The sequence below is a fragment of the Haliaeetus albicilla genome, chromosome 18 (assembly GCF_947461875.1).
Source record: "Haliaeetus albicilla chromosome 18, bHalAlb1.1, whole genome shotgun sequence".
Lineage (NCBI taxonomy): Eukaryota > Metazoa > Chordata > Aves > Accipitriformes > Accipitridae > Haliaeetus > Haliaeetus albicilla.
Genome location: NC_091500.1, coordinates 225,110 through 252,363, shown reverse-complemented (window position 1 = coordinate 252,363; position 27,254 = coordinate 225,110). Strand labels below are relative to the sequence as shown.

Genomic DNA, 27,254 nt, shown 5'->3' with positions numbered 1-27,254 from the left:
TGCAACAGATTGTCCTCAGTTAAGCCACCTCCAGGTAATGGAGAGGCAGCAGGCCCAAGCACTGCAGCAGGGGCTGGTGCTCTGCAACCACGTGGCAGAAGCGAGCTGCTTCTCATGAGCTGCAGACGCATCCCCCACAGTGCCCTGAGACACCAGACATTCTCCTCCCCATCCCACCTTGCTCACCCCCCACCACCTCCAGGAAATAACCAAGGACCAAAAGCACAGCTACATTTTCCGGGCTTTTAGTTTGAAAAAAGTATTGATTGAAAGTGTACAACAGAACGAGGTGTGGCAGCAGCACTACCGCCAGATTGTTTCACAAATAAAAACAGAAAGGGCCTTAAATAATCGGGTGCAGATTAAAAAAACCTCAACAGTGAAAAAGTTCTTCCCTCCGAACAGAAATTCACAGGCACAGAAATGGCAACAACCACACGGAGACAATGGGGGGACATCCTTCTTCTAACCACAGGGCTCTGCGCTCACAGGCTGCCAGCTGTGGCAGGCTCCTGCGCTGTGGCTGGTGGCTGCTCCCGCGCGCGGCTCTGCCCTCGGCTCCCTCTTTGGAATGGTTACAGATGAACAGTGCGACATGCCCTTGCTAACCAGACCCGCCCCCCACCCCCCCAACCAGGACACAGACAAACAAGGCCTCTGCTAAGGCTAAAAAAAGGACAAGACCTTGGAGTCTTGAGTTCAGCATGTTTAAGAAACAAGAGTCTGGTGAGTGCACAGCAAAGTCCCTGTGCAAGGCCTGCTATTCCAGCTTGGCCTTCTTGTTGTTATCACCGCCATTCTCTTCTGCTGGTGCTGCCGGTGCTGCCATGTCCTCCAGTTTCCGCTTCCCACTTTCAGCAGGTGGGTGTGTATTACGGGGTTTGAAACTGATAATGATGCAGGTCATGTTATCGCAGCCAGTGCCATCCCCTGAGGTGTCTGGAGCCAAACACTGATCCAGCAGCTGAGGAGGGATGGGACAGGACAGGTTAGCAGAGAGCACAGACATGGCACTGTGAATAACCTGAGACACTGGGCCCATTCTACAACTGACAGCAGCTTAGGGGCTGCCAGGCCAGAACGCCGCAGGCTGGGCTCAAATGCTGTTTGCAACCAGACAAGGGACAGAAACAGCCTCAACAGCCCTGGTTTTCTGAAAGTGGACAGAAACTCCTTTGGCTTGACAGCAGCCTAGAGGTCAGAAACACTGGTAAGGGTGCCAAAGGAACTGAGTCACAATTCAGAGGCGTCTCTGCTCCTGTTCCAGCCAGCGTTGCAGCCCGTATGCTGCCAGATACCCCAAGTGCTGAACAAACAAACCAGTGTGATGGAGAGGGAGGGCAGAGTCAGGCACCAAACTGGGATGCAGAAACACTGTGTGCGGAAGGGATGGTGAAGGTCTGGACCTTACCTCTTCTACAATGGAGGAGAGCGGCCTCAGGACTCCATTCTCATCCTTTTGGGTGATCTTGGACTGGATGAAATCCACCACTTCCTGGCTGCTCATCACATTCCTGCATAGAGTGGAGCAGTCAGAAGGGCAAGTGGAGGGAGCAGCCATACCATAGTGTCTGATTAGCACCCAGGGCCCTTGGGCCTTCCCGAGGCCCAGCTCCACAGAAAGACTGGAGTGGTGATGCCCAAGAGACACAATTGCTCCCTCACTACTCACCAGATTCCATCACAGGCAATGACCATGAAATCGTGGTCATCATTTATTGTCAGCACTTTGATGTCGGGCAAGGCAGAGATCATCTGTTCTTCTGGAGGCAGATTCTTGTTTCGCTTGTAGAAGTGATCACCTGTAGTGGAGAGGAAGATCACTTTTCCTGTGGGTGGGCCCTGGCAGTGCTGCCTACCCCTGAACAGTGAGAAACACTGCCCTGCCAAAGAGCAAGCCCAGCAGAATCGGAGCCAGTGCTCCCACAACCAGAGCTGATCAGGCTGTGAGCGCATCAGACAGAAAAATCTGCCACATGTTCAAGGCATCAGCTTTGGCGAGCCCAACACACTGTTGCCATACAATGGGAAACAGGTGCCTTTTGCCAGTTCAGCATCTCTTCACCCCAAACCAAGTGCCACCTCCCCAATTCCTGGGGCAACACCAGTCCAACAGCACACAGCACCTGACAACACCAGCTGAGATCCTGCAGCAATGCTCATGAAAGAAGCTATCCCATGTCTTGGAGCAGGATTTGCAGCTCACCCCAGCACTAGCTTGGCTTTGCTGTGATAACACTAGATGCTCACTTTCCAGAAGCTCAGGCTATCCAGGGCCAGATATTTCAGTGCAATGCCCACATCACACTGCTGGATTCAGGTCTTCCCAAACCCTCAGTAGCCAAAGCTCACTTGAGAAAACTGATTATCAGCTTTGACTGGCATCTGGACTTACATCCTAGGAAGGCACTTCTAGGGCCACTGCAAAATAGTTGGTGGAAATGCTAGTGTCTCCCGAGATAAACAAACTCCTGGTTTCTATCCTACATGTGTTTTTATCTCTTTACACTAGGATAATAATTTCAATGGTTTGGGTCCTTCTGCACAAGTACTCTCCACTCACACCGCTGCTGCTATTTTCTTCCTTTCTCTGTGTATTTCCCAGTACAATCTCAGCGTTATTCACTACCTGGAAGCATGGATGTCCTGGGCACAGCATTCTGAGGCCAGGCATGCCAACATTCACCCCTGTCTTGCTCACCGATTGCTCTGGAGAGGTTGAGACCGCCATTCACTCTCCCATCCATGGTGACCTTGCCGCCAGCATTCTTTATCCTGGCCAGCTCCACCTCATCCTCTGGCTTGTGGTCATATGACATGTCGACAGCTTTGCCACCTTCTGACACCACGCACCGAGAGTCTCCAGCATTAGCCACAATCAGCTGCTTGCCCCGGATAAGCGCCACAACAGCAGTTGTTCCACTGTCAGAGCCAGGCTGCAAGAGACAAATGATTATGCTGAGACTCCATTCTCTTGCTCTGTATTGGGTCAGTAAGGGAACCAGCACTAGCTACCACAAGCCCAGCAGTGTCCCAAACCCTGAGGTGCTGTGTCTCACCCCTTCTTCCCATAAGCACCCACAGAACAATGGAGAAAAGCCTGAGGGAAGTGTGAAACACAGCAGGAGCATGTTCATTGAGAGGCAGGGTCAAGCAATACCTCCATTCCAGCCTCACAAAGCATCAGTGGTTCAGGATTCTCCAGTGTTCAACATGTCCTGCTATACCCTCAGCTCTAATGTGTTGATTCCAGCCCCAGCCCAGCTCAAGCAGAAGCCTCATTGCAAGCCAGGACATCTCTCCAAAGAGAGGTTGGCACCTTGGAAGCTGTAGTCCCCTTTTCCTGACATCCTGGGTCCCTGGCCCATCCACCAGCACTGCCATGGCCTGAGGAGCCACAGACTTGGCCTGGCAAAGAGCAATCCTCTGCCCAGGAGCAGCAGTGCCAGCAGAGCAGTCCTGCTACTGTCCTGTACTCTCCTTCCACACCAACTCCCCCAGCAGTTTCTAAGCACAGCAAACCCAGCAGTGGGGTCAGCCTCTTCCGATCTCAACCTGCTGCCCAGATCCATGCCCTGTGCCTCAGCCTTTTGCATAAAGTCAGGCTGTCAGCAGCTGTGTTCAGCCTCAGGAGAACAAAAGGGATGTTTTATCCCCATCTGAACAGAAATAACTCCTTGCTGAGTCCCCTCCCCCCCAAGTGCCCTTGGCTCCACACTATGCTGCAGAACACAAGAACAGAGTGTGCACCTCCTCTTTCCCCTCCATGCCTGGTAACAACATTTCCTCCTCTTCATCCTCATCCTCCTCTGCTTCTTCAGTGTCATCTTCATCATCTTCATTCTCTGCCTCTTCACTACTGTAACCATCCTCATCTTCACTGCATTCCTACAAGAAATGAGATACCACCAGGAGTCACACAGGATACTCTCAGTGCCCCCCCCAGACAGCTGGTCCCTCCATCCTGGGGACAGATAAGTTTGCCCCAGAAGAGTGAGATGACCTGGTATGTTTCCCCCACACCTGATGTCTACAATCAGAGCAGCTAGTTTCAACTAACACAGTGAATGGAGGGATGGCGCATGCAGCAAGACCAAGGGCTATCTATTATGGCCGCTGCACAGATGAGGTTATGTTTCCATCAGGGTTATCTAAACAATTCCCAACACTCCCATGAGATGGTCTCATAGTATCAGTCTGAAAAACCTACTCCTAGGACACACCTAGGATGAGCCAGAAGCTTGTAGCTCAAGTACCACAGTAAGCAACGCATTCTGCCCAGCCAGAAGGCCACTCTGCCCCAGTGCTGTTTCCTACCTCACTGTCTTCCTCCTCTTCCTCAACCTCATCTGACTCATCCTCACTGTCCTCAAAAAATTTGGATTTGGTTGTGCGCTGGGGCTTTCCCGTAGAGGAGCAGGAGGGCCCGGCCTCCCCAGTAGAAGAGGTGACGGCCTCGTCACCTTTGCCTAGTTCAGGCTTCTGCAGAGCAGGACTGTTGCCTCCAGCGCTGGCTTTGTCTGAGGTGGAGGAAATACCCGTGATTTCTTCATCTGGCTTCCCATTCTTCCTCTCCTTGTGGTCGGTAAGCTCCCCTGGGTCAGCCTCTCCATTCATATTTGACTCCCCATCATGCTGCTTGCCTGTCCCCTCCGCAGCGTTCTCCCCAGCTGGAGCTGAAGACTTGTTTTTGAGGTTCTTGGTGCAGTTTTGTCCATAACGTGTGAGAAGCTCCTCAATGGTCATTGTGGCTTCTTCATGCAGAAGAGCAGCTTCCTCATTATCCACTAAAAATGAAAAGGGGGAGGGGGGTGAGGACAAAGAGGGTCAGAAAGCAGGGTACATCACCATAGCAGCAGCTGTGGAGCACACACTGGGTTCAGCAGTGAGCTGCCCTGGCTGGAGGTTGCTACTGCAGACAGGTTTCAGCAATGCTCAACAGGCTGCTCACTAGCAGGCACAGACAAATGCAGCCAGGCCTGCACCGTCCCACAGCTTCCAGGAGCTGCAGATGAACAATATGCAAATGGAAGGGCAATGGCTTCTAACCACAGCTGATGCATGCAGTCTGCAAGTTACCCTAGTGCCTCCGGCCTCTGATGCTATCTGGCTGACTTGTAGGCAGCACAGAGCATTTAAATTGGATGTAAGGTTGGAGGGTAAAGAGCCTCATATTTCTCGAGTGCAGGCGCATCTGAAGCTGCGGGGGAAGCAGATAGACCACTTTCATGTGCAGATTTGTTCGTTAATACTGCAACCAGGAACAAGAAGTTTTTGTTATAGCAGTTGCTCCATGGGCCTTAAGCACCACAGGGATCCCAAACAGCTGTAATCTAAACACTTACAAACAGATGATAGAATAGCTTTAGGCAGTACCTCCCACATGGGACACTAGACAGAAAATAGGATGACTTTCCCTAAACTATGAGGCAATGACCACTGCTTCCCTACTGACATCCCCTTGGTTATAATCTTCTTTGCTAGTTAATCCCGAAAGGAAAAGAAACACCCATATCCCAAATACTCCTGAAAATACAGGACAAAAAGAAAAAAAACAAGCCCAACCAACCAAAAAAAACCAACCCACCACTTTGTCCCTGTCAGCTGGAGAATGAGGGCCAACAAATTCAGCATTTTCAGACCAACATGCAGTGTTGAAGGTGACAATATCGCTTCACATCTGCTTCAAAGGCTAGTCACAAGACATTCATCTGAGGGCAGCACAGGATTCTACCCTGGGATTCACCTTCTAGCTGGCTTCATGGTCTGCCAACTGCTTGCTGGTGGAAAAGCACACTTGCTTCTTTGTGAGAAAAAGAATTGCTGAAGAGACCAGAATCTACTTCAATCCTACCTACAGCTGGTGTCTTGACACCAGCTTGGGAAAGCTAAGCATTGGACATCATATTGTTCCATATTTCATATGGAACATCATATTTCACAACTTAGCCCACTTCCCAGCTCAGAGGTTTCTGACACATCCTAGAACTCTGCACCCCGTAGAGGAAGCTCTATGGAAAACTGTGACAGACTGGTTTATTATTCATAGGATTAAGCTACCAAATGAACCAGAATTCCCCTAGCACCAGCCCAAAGCGATAAACAGTGCTGAGGGGTGGCAGTTCAACTCCAGCTGAAATTTAACTGACAAATTTGGACAGAAAACCTGCTAAAGGAGACCTGGCCCAGCTGCTCTCAGTCTCTGTCCTGGAGCTGCAGTCTTGTCTATTCAGTGGCATCTGACTTACCATCATCTTCATCAGCAACTTTCTCCTTCTCATCTTCATCGTCTTGGGGTCGCCCAGCCATCTGAGAGAGCTCTTTAATCACCTCCTCAGTGGTAAGCTTGGCATCTATGGCTAAGAAAGCATCTTCCAGTGCCTATGTGTGAACACAGACATGAGAGCGTGCACAGTTTTATCTTCCTTACAGGATGCCTGCATGTCATGCTGTGTAATCAAGTCTCTTCCAGAACACACACCGTACAGAATCACAGAATGGCTGAGGCTGGCAGGGACCTCTGGGGTCTACCTGATCCAACACCCTGCTCCAGGAGGGACACTCAGAGCCAGTTCCCCAGGACTATGTCCAGACAACTTCTGAATAGCTCCAAGGATGGAGACTCTGTCACCTCCCTGGGCAACCTGTGCCAGTGCTCAGTCACCCTCACACTGAAAAGCGTTTCCTGATGTTCAGAGGGAACCTCGCAGGGTCCGGTTTGTGCCTGTTGCCTCTGGTCATGATACTGGGCACCACTGGAAGAGCCTGGCTCCATCCTCTCGGCACCCTCCCTGCAGGTATTTGTAGGCATGGATTCAATCCTCCTGAGCCTGCTCTGCTCCAGGCTGAGCAGTCCCAGGCCCCTCAGCCTTTCCCCATAACAGAGATGCTTCCGTCCTTCAGCATCGTGGTGGCCCCTTGCTGGACCCTCTCCCAGTATGTCCATGTCCCTCTTGTACTGGGGAGCCCAGCACTGGACCCAGCTCTCCTGGGGGGGCCTCACCAGCACTGAGCAGAGGGGAAGGATCATCACCTCTCTCAACTGGCAACGCTTTGCCTAATACAGCCCGGGACGCCATTTGTTGCCTTTGCAGCCAGGGCATGTTGCTGGTTCATGGCCAACTTGGTGCCCACCAGGACCCCTGAAGCCTTTTCTGCTGAGCTGTTTTCCAGCTGGGCAGCCCCCAGCATGTACTGGTGCTCTGGGGTTGTTCCTGCCCAGGGGCAGGACTTTGCACTTCCCCTTGCTGAACTTCATGAGGTTCCTGGCAGCCCATTTCTCCAGCCTGTCCAGATCCCTCTGCACTACAGAGCAGCACGACCCGCTGGTGTACAGCTGCTCCTCCCAGCTCGGTGTCATCTACAAACTTGCTGAGGGTACACTCTGCTCCATCCTCCAGATCATTAATGAAGACGTTAAATGGGACTGGACCCAGTACTGACCCCTGGGGTACACCGGTCGTTAATGGCTTCCAGCTAGACTTTGCGCTGCTGGTCCCCACCCTCTGGACCTGGCCACGCAGCTAGTTTTCAATGCACCTCACTGTCTGCTCATCCAGCCCCCACTTCCACAGCTTCTCTAGGAGGATCTTATGGGACACTGAGTCGCAAGCCTTGCTGGAGCCCACAGGGGGACAGGATAGCATTCAAAGCCACTGTGCGGAATGGCTCAGCATGCAGGCTCCTCTACTCAGCAGACAGGATTATTGCAGTCAGCGAGCACAGCAGCTTGGGATCAGCAAAGCACGATACTTGGGTGTTTCAGCCTAAAGCAAGAGCCACAAACTGATTCAAATTTGCTTTGTAGACTATTCTCAGTCTAGATTTAAATGGAAGTTCTGGAGGGACTGCCTTCCCCTCACCCCCACTGCTACAGATCCCAGCACCAACCCGCGGGATACCCAACATCAGATCAGGCATTAGTACTAGGAGGGAGAACTACAAGAGAGGGATCACTTGGTGGAAGCAAGACATGAACTAACCTCCCACCTCTGATAAAAGCTACCCCTGCCCCCCAAAAAACAACCCACCAAAACCATACAAGGAACCAGCCCACACCTTTGACTGGAATGAGTCTGAAAATTTAAAAAAAAAAAAAAAAAAAAAAAAGCTGGAAAATAGAAGAAGGTTTATCTTTGAAAATACAATCAACACCTGGTGTACACTTCTAGAAACAAGGAAGGGAAATTAAAATGGAAGACATGGCAGACAGACCTTGGAGGAACAGGGCCCTGCACATAAGTATCGGGTACTTCTGCATTGGTGCTTGCTTGTTTCCGGGCAGAGCTGGATTCTTACCTTTTGCAATTTGCCTTCCTTATAGGCCTTCTGGTCTTTGATTATCTCAGGAAGATACTTGGCACAGTACAGGGCAACTTCTTCTCCTGAAAGACAGCAGAAATCATTTAAAGAGGCTGGTCCTCCCAGAAGCAAAATGCACTCTTGAACAACTGAATTCCTGAGGCAAATCTTGGGACACAAAGCAGAACTAACCAAGACGCAGAAAAGTCATGCAGCAACAGACTGCTGGGGATCTCACTCACACCTCCCAGCAGGCTACATCTCCAGACCAGCAGGATTTGCTGATGACCACTGGCAAATCTCGATGAGCTCTTACCCATCAGCTTTGGCCGATGCTGTAAGCTTCCTGAAAGGGAGCTTAGGCCTGTTTTGGCACTTCAGTCAACTGTTTAGGCCCATCCTACCTAGAAAGCTCTATTTTCACATGTAAGCGCAGGGATAAACAACAAGCAGAGGAAAAGGCAAGCTTTTGGTCATGGGAAACTCTCTCTCAGAGCACTACCAACACACAACGAGCAGCACAAAAAGCATTATGTATTCCAGTGTGTGTTCTAGACCAATGAAAATATGATGCCACAGCCTTAAGATAAGCCTTTGAGGAAGATGAGGGTCCTGACTGGCAGAGCAGTCATCCTGGTAGAGGAAGGCGTGCGTGTGTGCACGGCATGAGTGAATGGTGACCAGAACACCAGCCTGCCGACAGCAGAGGATCACTTGGACTGATGGTCAACAACTCAAACCAAGCACCCACTCCTAGAGCAGCTGAAAGATTTTTAAAAGCCAGAACCACTCCAACAGCTCAGTAGTACTGTCAAGTATGCAACAGAGCACAAGATACATTTTTTGTGATCATGAAGGTGCTATTAAGAGAGGAAGAAGATTAAACAGAGGGAGGGATTGTGAATTTCTGTTGTTCAGCTCAGCAAGTGAGACCAGAAAGAATAGTGCAACTTGTAAGAGATCAGTCTAGTAATTTAGGTTTTTATACGAGAGGCAAAGAGCAATGTAGGACATAGGAACCTGGCTCACAGGTCATGAGAAAGAAAAATTAGAACTAGAAACTGAGAAACAAAGTAAATGACAGCCACAGAAGAGTGGCAGAGAGGGAGCAGGGCAGACCACAGGCAGGTGGAGGGTTGTACTGCAGGGTCCAGGACCGTGCTTAAGACTGTGCTGGATGAGCCATTCTCTAAGACAGGGCGAAGCAGGAGTAGTATGAGTGAGTGGAGCATAGTGCTCGGGAGCGTCTCTGCACACTGCTGGCTTTCCTATGGCTATAAGTAAGGTGAGAGTGCCACATGTGCTCCTTCCCTCCTGGCTAGAGAAGGACAATTTTTACAGCAGAGCTGTAACAGCCACTCAACTCTTGACCTCCCTGCTAGCACATCCCAGCTTCCCTCCCTTTCTTCCAGCCAAACAGAAGCTGTGCAGGTAGCTGGGCATGACGAGAAGTAATGCACACAGGAGCAAAGCTCTGTGAAGGAAAGGGGAGCAGGGGAATTGAGGGGGAAGTATGAGAAGGGTGGGAAGGAGCTAGCCATCAGTTTAGCAAAAGGAGAGGCAGAGGGAACATAGTGGGAAGCGAAGAGGTAGTGAGATTTGGGAGAAAGAAAGAAACAGCAGACAAGGGACTTTTCAAATGTGCCTGCAGAAAAGGGATCAAGTGGCCATTGACAAAGAACAGAAACCTTGCAAAACAGTTGCTGTTAAAATAGTGCTGCAAAAAGTTCAATGCTACAGATCTAGACAACAAAGAGATTGAGGTCTATTCTGACTGTGCTCTCAAAAATGCAGAGTGGGAGGAAGAGGGAGGAAAAACAAAAAAGGAAGATCACAGAAAAATAAGTGATCTAAGAAATAGGAGTGACCCTAGCATTTTAATGACAACTTAAAAGGGAATACCAAGGTGACCTGACAACCACAGACCTGGCAGAAAAATGAAAGACTGGATGGACCTTACAGGATCTCCGATGAAAAGGACAGACAATTAATGTCCATTATCATGGGCTTACGGAAGTAGGTCTTGCCAATCCAACTCAACTTCTGCTCTTAAAGATACTAGGATAAAACTAAGCATGCTGATATAACAGATTCAGGTAAGGTATATAATGTGCATAGATATATAAAAATATTACATAAAACTTACATATACATATATGTATATGACAGCACTTTACTTAAGAAGTTAAACTTTCAAGACAGCACATACAGAATAGGTTAAGGAACTGCCAACTACCAGTCATGAGACGGAACTGAAAAAATCACGTGGGAAGATGTGTTTATATGTAGTCCTGAAGGACTGGCTCCAGATGATACTGTAACATTTTTATCAAAAAGCCAAAATAAAACAAAATTTCTGAGAAAGTTGTAGATAGAGGGAGTGGTGAATAACGACAGTGACAGGTCTTCCAGATCACTTGATGGACTGGGGGGAGTGAGCAGGGGCTGCTCAGAGAGGTATAGCCACCGAGGAAAATGCGCGCATGGTCTTGAACCACAGCAGAAAACCATGCAGCAGATCCAAAAGCTCTATGAGATGGCTCTGGGACAACAGGCCAGGAGCACACTATGTGTGCCCTTTTATTTAGGCTGCTTTTACTTAGAGCGTAAATTAGCAGGCCGTGAAACAGTAGCCCTGAAGCACTTGCAGAGAACACAGACAGCTGCTACATCCTCACTCATATGACAGGGATCAAGCAGACCAGCCTGGCCCAAATGCAGATGGGGCAGTTTGCTGCAGGGACACAGGGCTCTTCCATGGGCAGAGCTGTTCCAGGCGAGTTCCAGGACTTGGCCGAGACCTAGACATGCCAGTGATGCAGTCCCATGTACAGGCTTGACCATTAAGCAAGGTGGTGCACTGAGTGTGCCTCAGCAGTCCGAGGAGGAGAAAAACTAGGAAAACTGCAGGAATATCAAATCCCAAATCAGGAACTATACAGGCCCAGCAGGCTGCTGTCACGACTGCTGGTCATCACACGGGGCAGCTGCAATCTCCTCCAGTTTCTCTTCCAACTTGGAATCATTCTTGCCTGCCCAATCTTGACCAGCATGATGGCGCTGACATCTCTTACTCATCTCATTTTGACGCTCTCTGGGGCACTGAACTGCATCATCCAGAGCGTATGATAGATATGCAGGTGTGTCATCTCCACACAAGCCATGCTGTGCCCTGCAGCTCTTCAGAGGCTTCCCCAATGGTCTTACCCCAAACAGGAATGGGGTGGGTAAAACCCTGCATCGCTTGTACCAGGTAACTGTTCTGGCAGAAGAGGACTGGCTGTAGCTACCTGCTGAGATCAGAAAGGGAGAAGACAGTGACCAAAGGGCACCCCTGTCCCGGCCCAGCAGGGTCTGCAGATGAGGCAGCAGCTCTGTGCAATCTGTGCTACTGGAAGCAGCTGACAGATCTAATAATACCAGCGTGGACACCTGATCACCCACCAGATGGAAAAGATGACTGAACCCATGCAATCATTCTGCTACAGCTAGGGACAAGGGATTTTCTTCACAGCAACAAGTAGCTTGATCTGAGAAAGCCACTGACAGCTTTGCAGCCTTGGCCCCAGTATGTCCCCTGTAAGCTGGCAGGGCATGAGGCTGGAGCACAGCCTGCAGGAAGATGCTTTCCACAAGCCTGGCAGCACCGTGCAAAGCAATGCAATAGAGAAAGGTCTTGCTCTGTCACCAGAGAAGCAGGAAACAAGCCCCAATATGAAAAGCTTTGGCAGTTAAACAAGACATTTCTTTGAAACAGGGACACTGAGATTAAATAGTGATCCAGGAATGTCTGATGTGCCTGACTGCAGCTACTCAAATTACTGTAAGAGAGTTTGTAGGTGCCACAGAAGACAAGAAACCATTGCTGCTTCCCAGGCAGCTCCAGCACAGATGTCACAACAGACATTTCTGCTGCAAACTGATGAGGCTTCACACAGGACCCTTTTGCCAGTCTCCTAGACTTCTCTCTTCATCAGCTGCAGCTCACCCTCAAACCAGGTCACCGTCTGTGAGCAGAGCTGGTTGTTGTGGTACTCCATCTCCCTTGCTCAAAGGATACAAAGGTGCTCACTTACAGTGTTTTAACCAAAAGATCCAGAATAACAAGGTTCTCTTTTGGAGTCCTCTGGCCGTGGAAGATAATCCATGAAAACAAGTCCTCAAATCTAATAGGTGTGTGTCCCTTTGGTGCACAGGAGGCAGCTATTGGCCCAGCACACAGACCTCAGGTCTAGCTGCTTGCACAGCAGTCCCAGTGAGATCCAATGCATTTTATAAGCTGAGTCAGTAACTCAAAGCACATTGCTGCCAGTGGACAGAGAAACTGAACTGGCTCAAGGAATTAATCTTCTACATGCAGACGTACTAAAATATTCCACCTTAGCACTTCTGGACCTGTCGCAGCAAGAAACCCACCAGGTTTTTCTCACTGACAAAGCCTTTGTTGGAGTACAACAGAGAAGCTCTACTTCACTCCAGGTCCTAACCTGCACACTGTGTGGCCTCTGCGTATCAGGGCCAGCTGTGGTGAGGAAGCCTTTCTGCAGTTTAGCCTGGGTGCAATCAGCATAATTACCTGGTGGACACTAATGGCTCCTTTCAGTTCGTTCTGTAACACAAACCTGGATTTGGTTACATTTATGCCAAAATCAGACTACCCACCACATTTTATCAAGGTCTCACCTTCATTAAATATCAAGCATCCTCCCTCTGAGGGCATCAGCAGCAGGGCTGAAGAGCCAGGTAATTACAAAAGCTCATTTAGACACCTCAGTCCTGCTTGGTGCTCTTCATCAACGTCCTTCCCTGTCAGTTCCACTAGGGTTCAAAGGATTCAGCCCATGATACTCCTAGCCTGTGGCACAGAATTAGGGAGGAGAACAACTATCAAAAAGACACCAGCTGCAACTGAGTAACGGTGACTCTGTGGACACACCACACGGATCTCAGAGCAAAAGACTTCCCCATTCCCTTTACAGCCATTTGCTGCTTTTCTTCGATGGTGCCTCACCTACTACACCACTGGCTCAAAATTAAGTTTCCCTCACTTCTGCAGTTACTGTGTTATACATACAAATTTACACCCTTATTATGGCTGTATAGAGAACCAACAGACAATCCACCAGGATAAAATATTCCCAAAACCACTCATGCTCACCTGGGCATCAGAAGTGACTAAAAGCCTCAAAATCATATCAGCAACAAATTAAATACTCAGGGCTGCAGAGTTTCCTAAGCAGACTTACAGCAAATGGTCCTGGTTGCCCTTACATGTAAAAAGCATTTAAGACAACATTTCCAGCAAAATGGTAAATGTTGGGAAGAGCTATCTGAAGCATAAAACTCACCTGCAAAGCAGTAAAACGGAATGAATTTTCCAAAGATGCAAACACCCAGAAAACAAACAATTTTGTTTACGCAAGAGAAGGATGAGTGCATGAGTACAATATAGCACAGCAAGGTAAGTGTGAGGAACTGCCACACAGGCTCTTCCCCTCACCAAAGAGGGCAAGACCACAGGACTATCTCCCCAGGGGGAGGAATGAAGTCTGTTGCTTTTAACTTCAAGACAAAGCTCTACACACTCCAAGTTGTGTTTTAAACTGTGATAGGAGTCCTGGCACTGACAGTTTTAGGACAGCAGGGAAAAGAAAACCTTACCAAATGCAATTTGCACTTCTTCACATTTCCCCGAGAAGCAGGACAGAGGAAAAGCAGAGGTACAAAAGCAGGCCCTGGTACCCATGGGTGTGGACTGCCTTCAGCTGTTGGGGACTTCAAAAGCCTTCAGGGGCTGAACACTTAGAGAATACAATTACTCAGCTATAACCATAATACATAACCAACAATGAATCCAGGATCACATCTTCCACAAATCCAGTGTGAAACCCACTGTAAAAGTCTTAAAGTCTCCATGAATCATTTTATTAATGTTTTCTAGAAAAGCAGCATGCAGCTAAGTAATGCCAAAGCCTGAGCTGCATTTTTTGCTTAATGTGACACAGATGCAGTAGTAGGAAGGTCTTCAGGAGGCTAAAGTAAAACATGTAACATGTAGCACTGAATTCAGTGAAAAAGTAAGTATCTGGAGGGTTCTCCAGAGTGTGTACTTTTATGTTCCTACAAAATTATAAAAAGAGACCGCTTTTCTTTGCAAAAGAGCATGTGGGGTTTTCAGGATGTCTGAAAGACCACACAGAAAGGTGAAAGCATACATGGGAAAGTTCAGGTCTCAGAGCATATTTCTGCATGGCTAGATGCCACTGCCAAAAACTAAATCTGATTCAGTTTTAAAAGCAGGAGTCACATTCAGATGAAATATGGAACAAAGTCAACTTATCTTGGCATTTCAGGCAAGGCTGGCTCCAGAGTACCCAAGACTCAGCTGGAATCTCACTGCAGTATGATTTCTCTACCTCCAGGAGCGCAGGCTTGAAAATGACACGTGAAGACAAGAATGGGCAGCAGCCTCAGGGCAGAAACCTAGGCATGAAAAAGGCCTCCAGAGATACAGGTTCCTAGATCAAATCTTTTTCAGTGCATATACATGCACAAACCCATCCCATCTCATCTTCACAAGGCTGAAAGTAGATCCCACTCCAAGATTTGATCTGTATTTAGATACATACACACCATTTGAATATTAAATAAAGCTTAGAGCCAAATAACAAATAAACTAGCTAACAACAAATATCACAGAATCCCTATGGATTGGAATACTATGCCAAAACAGGAAAAGAAAAATTTTAAAACCAGAGTATCAAATCCCACCCTGAGACAATGACAGGGAGGCAGAACGCTAAGGCAGATCAGAAGGCAAAGACAATTGTCGTGGTTTCCGCAATATCTAAAGCCAGCTGGATGGCTTTCACCTCTGCAAGCTGACTCAATACACCTTCTCCTTCAACAGTTTCTGCAACTTGTCATGTAGGACTCCACACGGCAGCTTTCTACCTTTGATGTTTTCCCACAATACGACAGGATCCATCTGTAAACAGGGCATATTGCTTTTCATTTTCTGGTAATTTATTACACAGAGGGGCCTCTTCAGCACAAGTCACCTCCTCTGATGATGCTCTGAAGTTTCGGCCCTCTGGCCAGTCCATGATCACTTCCAGGATTCCCAGGGAGTTGGGGCTTCCCATTTGAGCCTGTCACATTACCAGTGTGACCCACTTACTCCATGTAGCATCAGTTGCCTGATGTGTAGAGGGGACCCTCCCTTTGAACATCCAGCCCAGCACAGGCAATTGAGGTGCCAAAAGGAGCTATGTTTCAGTACCAACCACTTCTGAAGCAGCTTGAATACCTTCATACGCTGCTAATATTTCTTTTTCAGTTGGAGCATAACGGGCTTCAGATCCCCTATATCCCTGGCTCCAAAACCCTCAAGGTTGACCTTGAGTCTCTCGGCAGGTGTGGCCGTTAGCCCTGGCTGAGGTGTAAAGCATATTTTTCCATCTTGTCCTGTCCAGACTGTCCCAAGTGCTACTGCACAAACTATGTCCTGTTTAATTTGTTCAAAGGCTTGCTGCTGCTCAGGACTCCATTCAAAGTCATTCTTCTTCCGGTCACTTGATAGAGAGGGCTTACGATCAGAATATAACCTGGAATACGCATTCTCCAAAAACCGATGGCACCTAAGAAAGCTTGTGTTTCTTTTTTGTTAATTGGTGGAGACATGGCTGTTATTTTATTGATCACATCCATCGGGATATGACAATGCCCATCCTGCCATTTTATTCCTAAAAACTGGATTTCCTGTGCAGGTCCTTTGACCTTACTTTGTTTTATAGCAAAACCAGCTTTCAAAATAATCTGGATTATGCTTCTCCCCTTCTCAAACACTTCCTCCACTGTCCCACACAATGATGTCATCAATACACTGCAGGTGTTTGGGAGCTTCACCTTCTTCCAGTGCAGTCTGTATCAATCCATGAAAACAGTAGGACTGTGTTTCCACCCCTGGGGCAGTCAATTCCAGGTGTACTGGGTACCCCTCCATGTGAAAGCAAACTGTGGCCTGCACTCTGCTGCCAGAGGGATCGAGAAAAACACATTGGCAATATAAATTGTTGCATACCACTTGGTGGGCTTTGACTCCAGTTCATACTGGAGTTCCAGCATGTCTGCTACGGCAGCGCTTAGCAGCAGTGTGACTTCATTCAGGCCTCAGTAGTCCACTGTTAGACTCCACTCTCCCATTAGATTTTTGCACTGGCCATATGGGACTGTTAAAGGGTGAATGAGTCTTACTGATCACTCCTTGGCTCTCCAGTTGCTGATCAGCTTATGGATTGGAACCAGGGAGTCTCGACTGGTGTGATATTGTTGCTGGTGCACTGTCATGATAGCAGTTGGCACCTGCTGTTCTTTAACTAACCCACGGCAACCCTACCACAGACGGGTCCCCTGAGACCAGGCAATCTAGACAGCTGTTTAATCTTCTCCGTACTCAAGCAGCTATACCAAAAGCTCATCAGTACCCTTTTGGGTCTCTGAAGTACCCTCTCCTGAGGTATTCTATGCCAAAGATACATGGAGCCTCTGAACCAGCCACAATAGGATGCTTTTGCCACTCATTCCCAGTTAGGCTTCCCTCAGCCTCCAACACATACAGTGTTCTTGGGATCCTCCTGTCACTCCAGAGATACAGATAGATTCCACCCCTTTGTAATCTGATGGCATTAGAGTACATTGGTGTCCACTAGAGTTTTATACTCTAGGAATGTGCCAGGCCACTGAATCTGCACAGTCCAGCAAACTCAGTTGTCCCTTTCCTCTGCCTGGCCAAAGGCAGGGCCTCTCTATTCCTGGTTTGAGTCTTCATTACTCGATTTTTGTAACTGTAAAACAGAAATCCCTTCATCAGGGTCAAAAGTATGATCACCGTTTCTACTCTGCCCAACAGACACTGGAGCAGTAATTTTCCTGGATGGATGCTTTTTGGCTGTTGTTTTTCCTTGCAGTTCCTGTACCCAAGTTTCTAGTCTCCAGGTAGATTCACCATCCCACTTCCTCACATCTTACCCCTGGTCATGCAGGAAGAACCACAGGGTTGCATATGGTGTACACCTCTGGTACCCTCTCTCTTGAACAGAAAAAGGCTGACTCTTAATAGCTGAGGCCTTGGTTGGAGTGTGTGAGGAAGACCTATCCTTCTCTGCTTGCTCGGACATTTTTTGGGTCAGTCTGTCCACATCTGAGACACAGGCCCACATGCAGAAAGCGAGATTATCTTTGTATTTTCGGAGTTGCCTGTCCAGTTCATCTATAGTTAGTGCCTCTGTGTCTGTTCAGCTCATCATCGCCAGGGTGTGGGTGTATGACGTCAGTGCATTTCATACAAACTTTTGCCACATGGATCACGTGTACCAGATGTCATCCAGGTCTTTGGATGCCTGGGTGTCATCCATGTTGTTATAGATCACCTCCAACACAGCTAATTCCCTCAGACACTGGATACCTCCCTCAATGTTGGTCCGTTTGCTCTGGGAATTTGCAAATTCTTTCCTGAAGGGATACCTGTCCTTCACACTTGACAGGAGTCACTGCCAAAGACTGAGGACTCCTGCCTTTTTTCCAATCCCTTTGTTAATGGCCTTATCCACAGCAAGGGATCCCAGCTGCTGGGCTTCCTCACCCTCTTAATTCCTGACTACTGGCCCCAATATCCCAGCATCAGAGTAACCAGCTGAGAATTAGCTCACCTGGTTGATGGCTAAAATCTTTTCGCACGCCTTGCAGCTTACTTAGGGTGGTTTCTGTCTCATTTATGATTTCAGTCTCTTCCTCTTCCTGTTCTTGTGACTGCTCTGCTGCAGAACAGGCTGCCTCTTCTGATTCTTTCTCCTGCTCTGTCTTAGGAGAAGCTTCTTCATCCCTTACTAAATGAGCAGACTTGCTGACTTCTGCTTCCATTGTTTCTTTTTAGTTATAGGGACAGCTGATATAGTGTCTGGTTTAGCCATAGTGTCTGTTGGTATGTTTTCCCTCTCTTCTCCCTGAGGGTGCTGCATAATATTGAGCAGCACTGGTAAACGCTGGCCAGGGCCCAGCACAGTGCGGTAAGTTGTGCCTCTTTGGAATAGCCACAGCCTTTTTTTTTTTTTTTTCCCCCAAACATTCTGTCACTTCATCAGGATTCTGTAGTTGTTTGGGAGTGAAGTTCCAGACCATTGGAGGTGAGAAGTTCTCTAGATACCTGCCCATACTCTCCCAGATGCCGTGCCATGGCACCCATAACCATACTCTCATGGAGCCTGGGTCATATTCCTAAATTGCTTGTTAACCCTAGACAAAACTGAAGCAATATTCCTAAGAAATACCAATAGAAATATTTTAAGTACCCAAGGATGTTCAAGTTACTGAGAAGTTATTGTAACAAGGGAGAAGACATCACAGGAGAAGGTAGCGAAGGTGCCATTCTGTATTGTCTCCACAAAAAACCTCTCAGAGGAAGAAGTATAATTGTTAATTGTCTCCATGAGAGATGGTACCCGAAGTACAGTAATGGCTTCAGTACAGAGCCCAAATACCATATTAAGCTCAAGGTCAGTGTTTTAATAACAAATCTCCCAGGCAAAACATCACTGATCACTACAGAGCACAGCAAACTGCAAAAGCCAACACAATCTTTAACATATACAGCAAAAAAAAGAGCATGGCGCAGATCAGATAAACTAATACTGAGAACAGATGAATCAATATCGTGACCCACAACTGTTAACAGATATAAATCCCTTCTAATACGCTCTGGTCAATCTGTTATTATCTCAAACCCTTCGGGCCCCAAAAAAGGACTGTCATGGTTTAACCCCAGCCAGCAGCTAAGCACCACACAGCTGCTTGCTCACTCCCCCACAGCGGGGATGGGGGGAAGAGAGTTGGAAGGCTAAAAGTGAAAAAACTCATGGGTTGAGGTAAGAACAGTTTAATAATTGAAATAATAACACCACCACCACTAATAATATTATAATGAAAAGGAAAATAAAAAGAGAGAGAGAAAAGGAAGACAAGAGATGCAAATGAAAACAACTGCTCAGCACCAAACGATGCCCAGCCAGTCCCCAAGCAGTACTCCCCTGCCAACCTCCCCTTAGTTTTATTGCTGAGCATGATGTCAAACAGTCTGGAATATCCCTTTGGTCAGTTGGGGTTAGCTGTCCTGGCTGTGTCCCCTCCCAACTTCTTGTGTACCCCAACCTGCTTGCTGGCAGGGTGATAGGAGCAGAAAAGGCCTTGACCCTGTGTAAGCACTGCTCAGCAATAACAAAAACATCCCTGAATTATCAACACTGTTTTCAGCACAAATCCACATCATAGCCCCACACTAGCTACTATGAAGGAAATTAACTCTATCCAAAACCCAGCAAACCAGCCAAAACCAGCACAACGACCAAGAACAGGGCAAAAGAGATCCATCGTTCTGCATACAAACTGGGAAAAAATTACAACAGGGCTTGCTGTATTCAAATTAAACACCCTGGTAGGAGCAAAAAGAAAACCTCACTATGATATGTTGATCTCCAAAAAGGGGGAGCTATGTGTCAATAAAGACACTTATTAGAAGGAGATTAAAACAAACAGCTAAAAGGATAAAGCTAAAAGGATAAATGCTTCAGTCTGAGATTACATCTTTTGAAGAGCTACTAGTCAGCTACCTACTCAGGCTGACCTTTTTAATAAGGACTATTGCAAAAAAAGGCATTAAACTCTTATTTACAAATTGGCAGAATTAGATAAGTCAGTTCTAAATGAGAGCAAGAAATTACAAACTGCAGTATGTAACCTTCCACTTGAATCTGCTCCATTGTCAGAGAAATGAAAGGCATACATATCATACCAAAAAAATAAATTGAAAAGCCTCAGAATGTGGTGGAAAATGGGTTCACAACACTACAGACCAGCATATCTGGTATGTGAACACAGCAAACAGTAGAAATTGTAATAAATAGAATTAGCAGATACATGGATACATACGGTAGGATGGGCAGGGGTTAAATATACAACAGAGAATGTCACAAACTGGTCAATGTTTTTTCAAAGATTCAATGAGCAGGAGGAAATAGGCAGTTTAGTTGATCTACTCCATATAGATTTTCAAAAAGCTTTCAAATAAATCATCAAATGTTTTACATGCTAAGCTGCCATGGGAAAAGAAGTAAGGTTTGATAGAAGCAGACAGTTTTCAAAACAGAGGATAGCCACTGGGAGAGTTCTTTGAAGACTTATGTTGTTCAACATCTACATAAACAATCTGGAAAAGAGGTCAGTAAGAAGTGATGGATCATTCAGAACGATCAAAACTAAGATAACTTGCAAAATTTAACAGCAGGATCTTGCACTTTTACGTGATATTGGCAGATTAAATTCCTCACTGACAAAGACAAGAACATGAACAAAAGACAAGACAACCAACCTCCATATTCCTGTCGGATGGACTCAAAACCATCTATCACCACTTAAGGAAAGACCTGGAAGAAACTGGTAACAGAGTTCTAAAAATGTCACCTTACAGTTTATTTGTATCAAAACAGCTAACATGCTGTTAGGAATTGTTAGGAAAGGAACTGAGAACAAAGCAGAAAACACTTACGTCACAATAAATTCACGGTATATCTAATTTGAAAGGTATAGGCAGTTCTAGTCAGCCTAACTAAAAGCATGTCGCAGAATTAGATTATGTCCACACAAAAAAAAGGACAAATATAATCACAGCTGTGGTACAATATAATGTTTGGAATCTGTGGCTACGTCCAACACCAGTAGCCTAATGAGTTCCATGGCCCAGGCATTTTATCACCTATGCTAAAAATTACTAGAATGATCCATGGTGCAATTTTGGCATAAGCTAATTAGCACACTCAGAGACCAACAGCCAGTTTGGAAGCAGCCACACTATGCTAAACGCTAAGACAGTTTAACAGCATCAGCGTGGCCAGAGTGTGCCAATTGAGCTGTCGTGGTTTAACCCCAGCCAGCAACTAAGCACCATGCAGCTGCTCATTCACTTCCCCCCCACCCAGTGGGATAGGGGAGAGAATCAGGGGAAAAAAAAAAAGTAAAACTTGTGGATTGAGATAAGAACACTTCAACAGAACAGAAAGGAAGAAAATAATAATGATAATAATAAATAATAAAATGACAATAATAATAAAAGAATACAAACCAAGTGATGCACAATGCAATTGCTCACCACTTGCTGACTGATGCCCAGTTAGTTCCCAAGCAGCAATCCCCCCCTACCCCTGGCCAACTCCCCCCTGCTTTATATATTGGGCATGATGTCACATGGTATGGAATATTCTTTTGGCCAGTTTAGGTCAGCTGTCCTGGCTGTGTCCCCTCCCAACTTCTTGTGCCCCTCCAGCCTTCTTGCTGGCTGGGCATGAGAAGCTGAAAAATCCTTGACTTAGTATAAACACTACTTAGCAACAACTGAAAACATCAGTGTGTTATCAACATTCTTCTCATACTAAATCCAAAACATAACACCATACCAGCTACTAGGAAGACAATTAACTCTATCCCAGCCGAAACCAGGACATGACCTCAGGGCCACAAAATGGGTGCTGCTGTTATTTAATAGTACAGATTCAGCTGTACGACCAGAGACAAGTCTAGGACTCTTCTGACTGGAAGAAAGGACATGAAGTCCAAAATTATGAAAGTAAAAAGTGCTAATGGAGTGATTATTCACTAATTTCTCATAAGTGTTGGGGATATTCCAGTGAAATTATCAGGCAGCAGATTTAGATCAAAGTCTTTTTTCAAATACAGTTCTACACAAAATACCCTATGCAAATAACCTCCAAACATATAAACCTGGTTTAAAATGCAATTAGACAAATTCACGAAGTTAGTTCATCAAGAAGACTCAAGCATGTCTGTAAGATCGAACGGCTGTAACCTCTAGCTCAGGGAGCCCTTACGTGGGGAATGGAAGCTGGGACAGTATGTCAGGGAATGGATCTGCCTGTTCTGTTTTTTTACTCTTTCCTTGGGCAACCAGTACTGACAACTACCAGAACATACTGACTAGAGTCAGACCTTTGGTTCAATCTCATGTAGTTTTTCTTACTGCCACTCTTCTGTGATTATCCTGTCTAGCTTATCCACCAAGAAAACAGCCATTCTTAAAACTTTTAGAAGACAGAATGCAAATCTCATTTCAATTTCATATCAACTCACGACGTTCCTTCTAGAAAACCTAAGAAACTTTCAGAACCTTAGTCAATGATATCTATCAAAAAAAATGCTTCCCAAGAAGGAGCAAATTTCTAATGATAGATAGATGCTTGGCCCAGCAGCCACTGAGAGCCTAGAAGAGCCACACTGAAGGACTCTGGAGAGAACACAGTGGATGCAGTTACCTCCGTGTCCATCGTAGACTGAGAACATGGCTGTTTCACTGTCCAGCTCGGGTATGCAGTTGTGTGCATCCTGAAAGAGAGAGCAAAAGCCTGGAATGACATGGATTGTACCAGACCGTGCAGAGAAGTGGGAGAAAGGAGCAGCGAGGCTATGGGCACTGACACAGGGATTCTCAAATCCAGAGGGAGAGCAGGAACAGTAAGAAAGCCTCCTCTCATATTCTCAAAAGCTTACCTGGTGAGCACTCATCTTCAAAGAGGGGACATGGATTTTTAATGTTATGGTGCGCTCTATGCTAGAGCAGTAACCCAGCCTTGACACCATGCGATTGTACCAGAAAGACCTTCAGATCCTCAGTACAACAACTCTAGATATGGCCAAGCTCAAGCCAGAACCAAATCCCTCTGCTCACAGTACTTGTAAGGCCTGTGTTACTGTTAAAGCTCACAGTCCTTAAAGAACATGAGGCAGCAAGCTGTGCTCTATTGCACAAACTGGTACCTAGGCTGAGGGCTGTCTAGCCCAGCGTAACTACAAAAATACAAGTTATACTGGTACCAATACACTAGAACTTCCCCCACGCAGACAAATGCAACTCACCTATGGAGTCTGGTCATTCCCACAGTTCTTGCCAAACAAGAGCCATGCAAACTGAAAAGCCATGCTGATGCACTGACAAAGCTAGAAGGTCAAACACAGAGCCTCCTGACCTCATGCCTTCAACCAGCCGTAGCTTTGCCTTTGCTTGTCCTGATGAATATGGTCACAGACAGCAGCAGCTGTGTACCTGAACAACCCAATAAAAGGCAGCCTTGCAGGACACAGGATTACCACATCCAGTGAGAACAACAACTGGGCTGGAAAACCTTCTCTTGGGACAAAGGCTCCTTCCTGCTCTTCTTGCCATGTGGGATGCTCCAGGAAGGCACTGCTGGCCTGAGGCACAGCTACCTGACAAGCAAGGCAAAGAGCTTGGCCTCTCTCAAATCTCTTTTAATCAGTGAAGCAAAAGACAAGTAACTCATCAACTAACAGTGCAAAAACCAAAGTATGAACCCAGGTATCACTTCCTAAGGTAAGACATAAGTCTTCGTTCTTGCAACTGTCCAAAAACTCTGAGAATCTCTGGGGCCAAATGAGAGGGAAGGTGTGTCCTAGGGGCATTTTGGGCTTAAATATCAAACTGTGTCCAGCCTTTCCCTGTGCATGCTCCCAAACTAGAAAGATCAACAACATATAAGCTATATACGCTGAGCAACCTTTGTCTCCACAAGGTCTCTCAAGAACAGAACACTTTGAAGGGGGCAACACCCAGATTTTACAGCCAGGTGCCTGACCTCTTTCACCCTACAGGTAAGCAAACAGAACTCAGCTATTTCAACGCAAAGCCTAGAACTGATGGATGGAGTGAATCTTTCTCTTAAACCCTCCCCCTGCCCAACTAATCTCCTAACATTCCTTAAAGTTCAAGCCCTAACCTACCAACTTACAGCCTGACCACATCCCACATACTTTTGTTCAAGAACAATCATGTGATACTTTAAACAACATGATCTAGTCTCTCTGCTGTGGCTCAAGTTCATCACCTTAAAGTTGAATGTGCTACAGTTGCTCCAAAACACTGTGCTTACTCCAAGACAGCTGGCTTAAAGATTTGGATGCGTCCATACTGCCCACCCATAACCCAAAATTTCTATACACACACAGAGCTACACTTTCTGCACAGCCAAGCAACTGTTGAGCTCTTCTACTTTTTTACTGTAGGACTCCTTGAATAAGAGCTTTTTGCCCTCCAGAGTCCCACAATCTTAAGAGAACTCCATTCCCCTGCAATTTCTATCAAGTGCTAAGGAAAAGAGAAAAAGAGAGGTTCTGGGTTTATGCAGGACTTAGTGCAATGAAACTCCTGACACTGTGGTGAAAACAGCATCTGAACAGGCAAATCACAATCTTGGTTCAAAATGAAAAAAATGACTCTGAATTATAATGTAGGAAATTTAACCAGAGAGCTCACTGGAGATAGTGAATGAAAATAAGAATAAACAAGGAACCAGCATTTTTATGCTCACTTTTCAGAGCATTTACAGAAGCTACTGAGACAGCAAAACCACAACAAAGTAACTGGGATAAGTCCCAGGTGACTAAACAGCAGTTTAATTAGAGCAAGTAACGCAAATGCTGCTGGGGAGGAAACCCAATATTGGCAGCAAAAACGGTCTCGTCTCTATTTGTAGAGCACTCACCACTTGTCCTGACTCTGGACCAGGGCGTTGCAGTCAAGGAGGGCAGAAAAACAAGGCCAGCACATGTTGGTGGGAGACGGTTCAGCTCCCATGCTGCGCACAGGGCTTGCTCTACACTGCTCCTAGCATAAGTGGCAGTGGCTCCACAAGCCGTGCTACACTCAAGTCCCTGGCATTTTCAACACTACAAGCAGTTCAGAGGGCTTCTGACTGACCACTAAGACCACCTTGTGCTGCCAGCACAAAAGGCTGTCATTTACAAGTCTCCCTCCCTGCTTCCAGGCCTGGTAAGCTCACTGCAGCAATTGTCCTCCAAGTAACCATGATCTCATGCTCTTCAGACTGAGCAAGAGCTCACAAAGCCTGGATGCCAGCTTTCTGCTATCTAGCCTTCCCCTCAAGGATGGGATTCTAGGTGTCCCCCAGCTACCTCAGTGGTTACTATGGCAGTACTGAAAAACAGTACTTTGAAACATCAAAGATCAAATTCAGTTGAAATTAGCAAACAAGTTAAAACTGAGAGTTAATTTGACAAATCTCTATATTTTGAGCCAAATTCTGCATTTTTTGAAGCAAGGGCTTTTTTTTCTGAGCCCAGGAATGAAGCTGCACACAGGGGTTGCTGGATGTCTCATTTTGGAGATATGGTCAGAACAGCACCAAAGAGCTCAGGGAGGCCCCATCCAACTACTTCCAAAGTGCCTCCTGCACCTTTCCCTGTATCCCAGAGCACTCCTCTCTGTACCACAAAGCCTTCTTCACCTTTTTCCCTCTTCTGATTTGCGCATAGTACCTAATGCTATTTTTTTGGTATCCTTATCCTTTGGGTCCCTCATCTGCCCCAAACATTTCCTTACTCACAAAGCAACCTCTCTGGACTAAGAACAGATTTTTATTATAGTATTTCTTCAGGGCCCTGTATACCTACCTCACTTGGGGGCTCCTAAAATGTAAGTTAAAGACAACAGACAACTCCTTTACACAAATTTCTGCTACCGAAAAATGCCTGTGTCCTACCACTTGTACACACTCTTACTGGCTTCACTAACATAACTAAAGCCATAAGCGTAAATATTTGCTCAGAACTTTCTCCAAGCCTTACAGAAGAGCAAAAGTACAATTAAACATGAAGAAAAGGAAAAACCACAAACCAAGACAAGACACAGAGAAGAACACAGCCCTGGAACGCAAGAAAATGCAAAAGAATTTCTGCCGAGCTGTATGTGCAACAATGCATGTTTCTATCCCATCACAGACTTAGAAGCAATTTGCAGCAGTTCAACTTGTAACACAAGCGCTCCGGCCATCTTCTCATTTCTTGTAATAACACAGCTAAACCATGTCTACACCAATGGCCTCAGTATTCCTTCTGCCGAGAGGGAGATAAGCCAAAGATGTTGGCTAGTGCAGAAAACACAGCTGCAAGCTCTGGGCCTCATCCAATTTCTGTAAAGGTCAACAGCAGCAAGAACAGACCTCAAATAAGTGAAATGAGGAGCCAATGTCCCACCTGTGGGAGGGCTATTTTAGCCTACCAGCATCATAAATAGGGGCAACTCTCTGCTCTCCCTCATCCAGGCCTGCCTCCTTAAAACACTTTTGGCCTCTGTGCACCAAGGATGCCAGAACACTGCCTGCATTCAGCTTCTTACACATGAGCTAATTGCCTTGCAGAGATTACACTGCACATCACCTCAGTGTTCCAGTAATGTCTCTGTACCACCATTTCACCCCTCCAGAGGTCACTAGGATGGACCAGCTGAGATACTATCAGTCACAGTCAGCTTAGCACACACATACTCTGAGTGTATCTTAAGAGCACAAGCACCAAATTCTCCTGCCTCTTCTACCCTGGAAACTAGAGCTCACAGTTTCAGAGGGCTCTGATGCACACAGAAAGGAGGAAACACCTGGTCACTGTTTTGTCACCAGCAAGACTGCTGTAACATTTCAGCAGCAGTAAAGTATCTGATAGCATGGCTCACAAAACCATATTTGCAAAAAATCAATCCCCGACAGTCTGAATGAGGCATCCTCTCCAAACTAGCCAAAGGGCTACAAACAAGAAGGCTGCTTTACTGTGTTCAGAGAAGATGTACCCTGGGGGTTTGAGGGACCAGTATTAATCCTCATCTAATTTAGCCTGTTTGCCGGCTGCCTGGAAGGGAAAATAAACCAGCAGATTAATCGTACTCATGGACGGTGTTAAATGCAAAGAACGAGTAACTGCTGGCCAGACAGAGAAGTAGTCCCAGCAGCTCGACATTGCCCTTATACAAGCACCTTTACAAAGTAGTTCCGCCCCCCCCCCCCCGGCCCCCAGGAGGAGCATGG

At 46.7% G+C, this 27,254-nt stretch overlaps 1 protein-coding gene across 1 annotated transcript in view; it reads right to left on the bottom strand.

The window, feature by feature from the left end:
• Positions 1–229: 229 nt before the first annotated feature.
• The window catches only part of PPM1G (protein phosphatase, Mg2+/Mn2+ dependent 1G), a 28,090-nt gene continuing 1,065 nt past the window's right edge, over positions 230–27,254 (bottom strand). The window contains exons 2-10 of the mRNA XM_069805325.1: positions 22,677–22,746; positions 8,299–8,384; positions 6,249–6,381; positions 4,318–4,787; positions 3,751–3,888; positions 2,702–2,936; positions 1,673–1,802; positions 1,412–1,514; positions 230–964 (exon numbers count right to left, since the gene is read on the bottom strand). Coding sequence (XP_069661426.1) covers positions 761–964; positions 1,412–1,514; positions 1,673–1,802; positions 2,702–2,936; positions 3,751–3,888; positions 4,318–4,787; positions 6,249–6,381; positions 8,299–8,384; positions 22,677–22,746 — 1,569 coding nt within the window. The 3' untranslated portion in view covers positions 230–760. The remainder of the gene's footprint in view (positions 965–1,411; positions 1,515–1,672; positions 1,803–2,701; positions 2,937–3,750; positions 3,889–4,317; positions 4,788–6,248; positions 6,382–8,298; positions 8,385–22,676; positions 22,747–27,254) is intronic.